This window comes from Myotis davidii, unplaced genomic scaffold (assembly GCF_000327345.1).
Source record: "Myotis davidii unplaced genomic scaffold, ASM32734v1 scaffold333, whole genome shotgun sequence".
Classification (NCBI taxonomy): Eukaryota; Metazoa; Chordata; class Mammalia; order Chiroptera; family Vespertilionidae; genus Myotis; species Myotis davidii.
Genome location: NW_006285266.1, coordinates 850,887 through 859,362, shown reverse-complemented (window position 1 = coordinate 859,362; position 8,476 = coordinate 850,887). Strand labels below are relative to the sequence as shown.

Sequence of the window (8,476 nt, the reverse complement as noted above, 5' to 3'; positions counted from 1 at the left end):
TTTTCATTCTTCAATGAAATGTTGGTAAAACTATGGTGTATTATTGGAGGTCACGATGTTGTTACTTTGCAAAATACAGTAATAAAACAACAGTAATCCTATGTTGTTCCCTGCCCCAGTTTTTAAAAATGTTTTACTGCTTTATAATCTTATGTAGCTTCTTGTTAGTTGACAACCAAAGTCTTTACTTAGTGCTGTTTGACCTTGGGTTACATTAAATATACTCTTTTAAAAATTTATTGAGTACATTTTATTGTTTCTTTCCAAGTATCTAGTTATGGATTATTATGTTGGTGGGGATTTGCTTACTCTGCTCAGCAAATTTGAAGATAGATTGCCTGAAGACATGGCTCGATTTTACTTGGCTGAGATGGTGATAGCAATTGATTCCGTTCATCAGCTGCATTATGTACACAGGTGAGTAAGATGTTCTTTCATTGCTTCGTGATGTCTAGAAGCAGAGGTCTATTTACACCAGATTTATTGGGGACTAAGATACGTTTCTCATCAGTCAAAGTATTTATTCTGAGGTGGTTTTAATTGTTTTGCCTCTCCAAGGCACAGCACATCCCTGAATGTGGTACGCAGTAATGCGATGAACTAAGGTGAACAATTTGTATAAGATCACTGGTAATTTATGCTGTGTTCAATATAGGATAATATTCCTTATCACCTTCTTTATTTTTTTATTTGCCTTATTTTCTCCATTAGATTTTAAGCTCCTGGAGTTATAGACTAGTATTTTCCTGTTGTGCTCAGTGGATGTATTGTATTGTTCCTCTCTGGCGGTTTTCTTTACAAGACCTGGAGCGTTGTGGTTGTTGCAAGGTTTCCTTACTGGGTGTGGATTAATAGGTTGCTGCAGTGTACTCTCATCATCAAATCATATTTTAGGAACAGTTGTTGTTATCTGATATTTAGGCTAAATTATATTTAAATTTCAAAATTGGTTGCATCAGTTACTGTTGAATAGTGTCCACTGGCTTTTATTTTCTCAGTCAAATTCTTTACCTAGTCATTTCTTTCCTGTTCACCTCATTCCATAATGGATTTAGATAACTTAAAGTAAGAATGTGTACGATAAAGTGGAGGACTAAAATATGTGGAGGACTAGAGTTGTGAGATTGAAATTATATTTCAAAGTAAAGAGTCTAAAACAGGATAAAATAACGAATGAACAGACATTGTCAAGTTATGTTTTCATGTTTTTCATGCATACTTTTACTTCTTTTCTGGCATAGATAATTCATGTGAAAATGTCCAAATTTCAGATTAGGCTAAGAGCGTAAGGGTGCAGGCACACTAGCTTTTTGTTGAATACAATCTCTCTCTGAAGGCAAATTAAGCTGGTTTCATGGGACTTATTGGTGTATGTGTGCTCTCCTGTGTTTGTTTTAAAGTTAAGTACTGACTTGAACAAATTCTTGGAGTGGAATGTGTTTTTTGAAGTAATCTCTCCTTACCCTAGTTCAAAAATAAGACAAAAACTAAAAACAATTCACTCATTCATGGCTTTCTTCATAACTCCCGTGTTTCCCCAGTGGAATTTGTTCTATATTCAAGGTTTGTGATTGCAGTTTTATTGACCTCATCTTCTTACTGTTAACATTTTATAGATTATATTTAACTCTAAAAATGTACTGATGCATGCCCTAACTGGTTTGGCTCGGTGGATAGAGCATCGGCCTACAGACTGAAGGGCCCCAGGTTCGAGTCCAGTCAAGGGCATGTACCTTGGTTGCGGACACATCCCCAGTAAGAGGTGTGCAGGAGGCAGCTGGCTGATTTTCTAACTCTCTATCCCTCTCCCTTCCTCTCTGTAAAAAATCAATAAAATATATTTCTAAAAACAAATAAATAAATAAAAAAGTACTGATGCATTATAGGAAATGGATCCAACCTGTCTTAATAGGGTTTGTTGGGGGAAACCCACGGAATTCAGTTCTGGAGAGTTTTCCATCCCTTATCCCCTAAGCTTTTTATGAAGGATAGGTATGTGCTGGCCTCCACCAGGGCTTTGGGCTGATTCAGCTCTTTCAGTGTGGATTTGTGTTGTGATCCGGCAGGTATCCTCTTGGTAGATGTGAAATCATTACACTTTTACAGTGAGATAGAAATACTTCGGCATGAAGCTTACAGTGAGATAGAAATACTTCATGGCATGAAGCTAATATAAAAAATTCTCTTAGTCTCTCCCAGGCTGGAGTCCCATTTCAAAATTGTAATTTTTCTTACTGCTAATGGAGGAGGTAATTTTATTATAGTCTGAAATTAATAAAGAATAGATAACATTATAGTTGAAATTTGTTAGCTATAGGTGAACTCAGGCTGTGCACCATTATTGAAATTATGTTACATGAAGACAGTCACTATATTACAGTGCATTTGATATTTCAGTGACTGTGAGGATTTGGGGCCAACTTCAGAAATAGCGGGAACAATTCCAAAAGACCACCCTTACGTCTGACATCAATTGCAGATTTGGGCGGTCCCCCAAACCACCCTCAGTTTCCATAACTTGCTGGGTCGCACAGAACTTACTGAAAGCTGTGCTTCGAGTTACAGCCTGTTGATGGAAAGGGTGCAGATGGAACCCGCCAGGAGAAGCAGCGCACAGGGCAGAGCTCAGGAGAAGTACCAGGCGCACCCATGTGCGCAGGAGCGTGGAGTGTTGCCAACAGGAAGCACACTTGAGCTTTTGTTTCCAGAGTTCTGGGAGTCTCAGCATATTGCTTGCATGACTGACCATTAGTCTCTAGCCCTTCCCAGAGGTTGGGGTGGTACCTTTAGTTCCAGAAGCAAAACAGATACCACATGTCCCCTGTAAATTACATCTCTCATAAATCACATTGCTAGACTGCTTGGTGGCCAAGTCCCCAGGAAAACAAAGATACTTCTGTCTGGCCTGATGTTCCAGGAGCCTCAGGATCCGCTCCCATTGCCTGAGGGCAAAGGCCAGGCCTCTCGTTGGGTGAGATTAGTTTTCGATATACAGGACACCCATGGGCCTCTGGTGAGGGCTTTTTTTTTTTGTTAGGGAGAGCGGATGAGCGAGGGAGAGACAGAGAAACATCCACGTGAGAGAAATACATCAATTGGTTGCCTCCTGAATGCCCCCACCAGGGCTTGGGCCGAGGAGGAGCCTGCAACCGAGGTACGTGCCCTTGAACCAGAATCGAACCCGGCACCCTTTGGTCCACAAGCTGATGCTCTATCCACTGAGCAAAACCGGCTAGGGCTAGTGAGGCTTTCTTACAAAAAAATCATATTTGCCTGGCTAATCTACATTTCGTATAACATTGATATGATGGACACAACATCAGTGTGAATATGCCTGTCCCGTGGAGGAGGCAGCTTGCACTATTTGTTTCCAAGAGTTGTGTTAACTTTGGAATATGAAATTTGGATTTACCAAAGAAAAGTCAGGTGAATAAGTATGCATTTTGAAACAAGTTGATTTCAGTGAAGACAGGCTTGCCTAGATAAAATAACAGTTCACAGATGTATTTTAAAGCAATTTCAGAAGAATACAGTTTTATTATATCCACCTTTTCCATTCCAGGCATAATATTTACAATAATCATGCTCTGGTATTGACAGTCCGATGAAGTATTAAAGTAAGAACGACCCACAGAATATTGGCTTTTCACCATGGTCATTGTTTTGGAATGCTTTTTTATCCTTAATGCTATAAGAAAAAAATATATCATTATAAATATTTTGACTGAGAGTTTTAAAATAATACTGTTCCTTTTAAGCCAAATGTAATTTGCTTTTGATTGGGGACAAGGAAAATTACTGATTTTAAAAACTTCAGTGAATGATAATTGGTATGATTGGTATGATTCATATTCAAGTTAGGAAGAAACTTGAGTAATGTTTTTACATTGATAATGTAGAGATTTAATCTCTTCTAAACATTTCTCTTTCACTGTTTTCATTGATTTTCAAGGTTAGAATTAATGTTTCGCCCGAATTTCCCTTCTCCTTTTTATTTTATTTTTTTGTTAACCCTCGCCTGAGGATATTTTTCCATTGATTTCTAGAGAGAAGGGAAGGGAGGCAGCGGGACAGACAGAGAGAGAAACATTGATGTGAGAGGGACACATCTATTGGTTGCCTCCCACACGCACCCTGGGGATTGAGGCTGCAACGGAGGTAAATGCCCTTCACCAGAAGCGAACCAGAGACCCTTCACCCACAGGCCAACGCTCCATCCACAGCCAGTCGGGGCTTTTCTGCCCCTTTTGTTGACAATACTTGGTATCTGGTTGGCTGGCTGCCACCTTTACTTGAAAGATGTCATAGACTTGAGTGGTTCTGAATCCCAGAAGTTACTTTGCTGCTTATATCAGAAAGGGGTGTTTTGCTGGCCTGTTGTCCTGTTTATCCGTTGCTGTATAACGTGTTTTCTAGAAGCAGGCACAGAGATAGAATGTGTAATGCAAGGTGCATTAACACCTGTGGAAGGGTGATGGCAGAAGCAGGATTAGAAAGGGGGAGAAGCCAGATTGCATGCAGGCCAAACCTCAGTCAGCCCCGCTAGGCCTCCTGGAGAGTTCGTGGCTCATCAGAGCATCAGAGTTGTGCTCATTTAGCCAAATGGCGCGTCTTTACGTTTCTGTATCAGTCACTCAGTGGCTGTGGCTGTCCAAGAAGGCAGGCCTTGTGGTGGAGAGGCTCTCTGGGAGCCGTCTGCTGATAAGAGGACCAAGCCCTCCATCGAAGGAGAAGCAGCATGTCTGTGTCCACCGTAGGCCTGGAATGTAGTGACTAACAGAAGACAACAGTCACTCTTTGCTCACGAGTCTGCAGTTTGGACAGGACGAGGCAGGGACTGCTCTCTCTCTGCTCTTTAGCATGAGTTGTAGTGACTCACCTGGGATGGGAAGATCAACTATCAAGATGGCTCACTTGCCCTAACCAGTTTAGCTCAGTGGATAGAGCGTCGGCCTACGGACTGAAGATGGCTCACTCACAAAGGTGGTGTGGCTCATCAGGTCAGGCTTCAGCCAGGGAAGTAGGCCTGGGGCCTTTGTTCTTTTCACATGGGCCTAGCCAGGGCTGCTTGACAGTTTTTTGATTTTGGTTTTGGTTATTTTAGGATATTTTTTCCATTGATTTTTCAGAGAGTGGAAGCGAGGGAGAGAGGGGGAGAGAGAGAAACATCCATGTGCAAGAGACACATTGATTGGTTGCCTCCTGCAGGTGCCCTTACTAGGGCTGAGGATCGAACCTGCAATCCAGGTACGCGATCTTGACCAGGATTCGAACCTGAGACCCTTGGGCAGGGGGTGGGGGGAGGGTGGGTACTGTAACCAGTGAGCACATCAGCCAGGACTGCTTGAGTTTCTTAACAAAATGCTGACTAGGGTCTAAGAGCAAGTGTGTTGTCGATATGTAAGTGTAACCATCTTTCTACCTAGGTTATATTTGGGGTCTCTTTCCATCCTGTACTCCAGTGAGCACATTCTTAGGAAATAATGGAGAGCATTCTTTACTCAGTAGCTGCATCCACATCTCCCTGACATTTGTGGGGATTGGAATCTGGCCTGCCTCACTTTGCTGGCGTTCAGAAACCTGGCCTGCAGAGAACCAGAGCCATCTCCGCATGGGTTAGGCCCAGGCCGCGCCAGCCCTGGTCGCCTTTCTCCCCGGCGCTTCTCTTTTGGTCACTGAAATTAGATTGAGATGGAGATAATCATCTTCAAGGAAAAAAGAAACTTCAGAAGGTTAAGCTGCGGTGTGGTTGAAAAAGAAGGAAGGGATGTGTTTTCGTTGTTTGAGGTGATGAAGTACATGGACGTAACATAAATTTTAGGCCTTCTGCGTGCCCAGTAGTTTAGGTCATATTTAGCATCAACTAGATGGAAAATCACATTCCTCCTCCCGTGAGTACTCTAAGTTATACCTCATTATCAGTATTATACTTTGTTCCCAAAATAAAAAAGAGCATAAATATTTTCAAACCCAACCGGTGGCTAGAGGGCTAACTCACAGCCCCTGAGCTGCTGACGCAGAAGTGCAGGAGAGCGCTCCTCTCCTGTTGGCCATTTCAGGAACAGAGGGACTTGTTGTTCAGCCATGGAATAGACTGAGTGGGATGTGGCGTGCGTCAGAAGGCAAGATAATACGGATATGAAAGGTATAATTTAATTCCTGTTGGACAGAGACCAATTACGGTTTTCATTATACAATTATTGTGTCTATCTATGATCTTGATATCCATTAATTAACTGTCTTGACTGAAAAATATTGCTGACTACAGATGATCATCGTGGCTTAGTCAGAATATTTTCATATTCTTGGATTGACTCAGTCGTTATACACATGTATTTTTGATTTTTAATTAATTGTAATCAAGCAATACTGCATGTAATTAAAATAACACTCAGCTAGTGTAGAAAAGATTATATTGAAAAATAGTGCCCCTCCATACCTCTTATGTTTGCTTTCCAGTGGCAAGCACATTGAACTCCTTTAAGCTATTTTTTCCTGCTTTTTAACCTCATATCTCTAATAACCTGATATCTAAAGCTGATATCTCTCGGTATAAATTTTAGACATACAATATTTGCATTTTAGAATTGATTATATTTTTTATTAGGAAGAGTTGTTGAATTTAGTAAATACTTTTTTCAGTGAAATAGGAATTGATGGATGCTTCTTTAACACGCTGTATGTGTATCTCCCCCCTTAGAAGTCAAGCATCATGCTTAAAAGGTAACATTACTAAAGTGAGGACACAACGAAGATGTCTGTTGTCACCAATGATGTCTTACATTGTACCGGAGATACTGGCTAAACAATTAGGCAAACAACAACAGTAGACATGTACAAATAGTAAAATTATTGCATTTATAGATGATGTACATGGAAAATCAAATAGAATTTATTTATTTATTTTATATATATTTTATTGGTTTTTTACAGAGAGAAAGGGAGAGAGATAGAGAGTCAGAAACATCGATGAGAGAGAAACATCGACCAGCTGCCTCCTGCACATCTCCCACTGGAGATGTGCCCGCAACCAAGGTACATGCCCTTGACCGGAATCGAACCTGGGACCGTTCAGTCCACAGGCCGACACTCTATCCAGTGAGCCAAACCGGTTTCGGCAGAAAATCAAATAGAATTAACCTAAAAACTACAAAGGTAAAAAAGTTCAAAAGTTCAAGAAGGATATCAATAGCTTTTGTAGTCTTAATTCATGGAGTAAATATTTACTGTACACAACAGTGGGTCAGGCTCTTTTCTTTTCCAGGTGCTGAGGATCTAGTGGTCAACAAAACTGGCAAAAATTCCTGTTTTTGTGAAGTAGTTTCTAATCTAGCAACAATCAATAATTATAAAAAGATATAGAAGAAAAGGTTCCATAATATCTTAAAAATATGGAATATTAGGGATATATTCACTAGGAAATATATAACTATATAGTGAGGAAGACTGTTCCCATCAGATATTAAAATTTGTCTTTAATAATTAAAAATATATTTCTACTGTGTGAAAAGATAGACTAATGGAACAGAATTGAAAGTCTTATAATAGCCCCAATTATTTACATTCATTAACATGTGATTAAGGGCAGGTCTCAAATCAGAGGTTAAATACATGGTGTGTGGGAAAAATAAAACTAGATCATATCTTTCATGATATACCAGGAGAACTCCAAATGTAAAAAAGTTAAACTTAAAAGTGATCCCATGGAATGAAACATGGGATAATTCTTTTGCAATTTCAGTGACAATAAAATATTTCTAATTGAGTCAAAATCCACAAAAGCATAAAAGAAAATATTGATGAATTCAGTACATAGACAAAAGAGTGCATGGGAGGAGAAGTCTGTAAACAAACTCAAAAAACAAATGCTCACTGGAGGAAAAAGATTTGCAACTCATATACTGGACAAAGAGGGGAGACCCTCAGCTCGGCCTGTGCCCTCTAACAGTCTGGGACCCCTCGGGGGATGTCCACCTGCTGGCTTAGGCCCACTCCCTGGTGGCAGAGGGCAGGCCAAATCCCTAGGTGCAGCCCCTGGTTGGGCTCAGAGCAGGGCCGATTAGGGGGTTGGGGTGCCGCCCCCTGTCACCCACAGAGCAGGGCCAATCGGGGGATTGGGGAGCTCCCCCCATCACACATAGAGTAGGGCCGATCAGGGGGTTGGGGCACTCCCCCCGTCACACTCAGGGCAGGGCCCATGGGGGGGTTGGGGCGCCGCACCCTGTCACACACAGAGCAGGGCTGATCAGGGAGTTGGGGAGCTCCCCCCTATCAGGCACAGAGCAGGGCTGATCAGGGGGTTAGGGCGCCTTCCCCTGTCATGAACAGAGCAGGGGGATAGGGAGGTTGTGGCCCCGCCCCCTGTCACACACAGAGCCGCAGGGCGATCAGGGGGCTTGGGCTCTGCCCCCGTCACACTGCTCTGCTGATCCCGGTGCTGGGAGGCCTCGCGGCTCTGCTGATCCCGGTACCAGGG

The 8,476-nt window shown here is 41.9% G+C and overlaps 1 protein-coding gene across 1 annotated transcript in view; it reads left to right on the top strand.

Annotated features, from left to right (window-relative positions):
- The window catches only part of CDC42BPA (CDC42 binding protein kinase alpha), a 178,442-nt gene that overhangs the window by 64,419 nt on the left and 105,547 nt on the right, over window positions 1-8,476 (top strand). Inside the window, exon 4 of the mRNA XM_015558957.1 lies at window positions 269-417. Within this exon, the coding sequence (XP_015414443.1) occupies window positions 269-417 (149 nt within the window). The remainder of the gene's footprint in view (window positions 1-268; window positions 418-8,476) is intronic.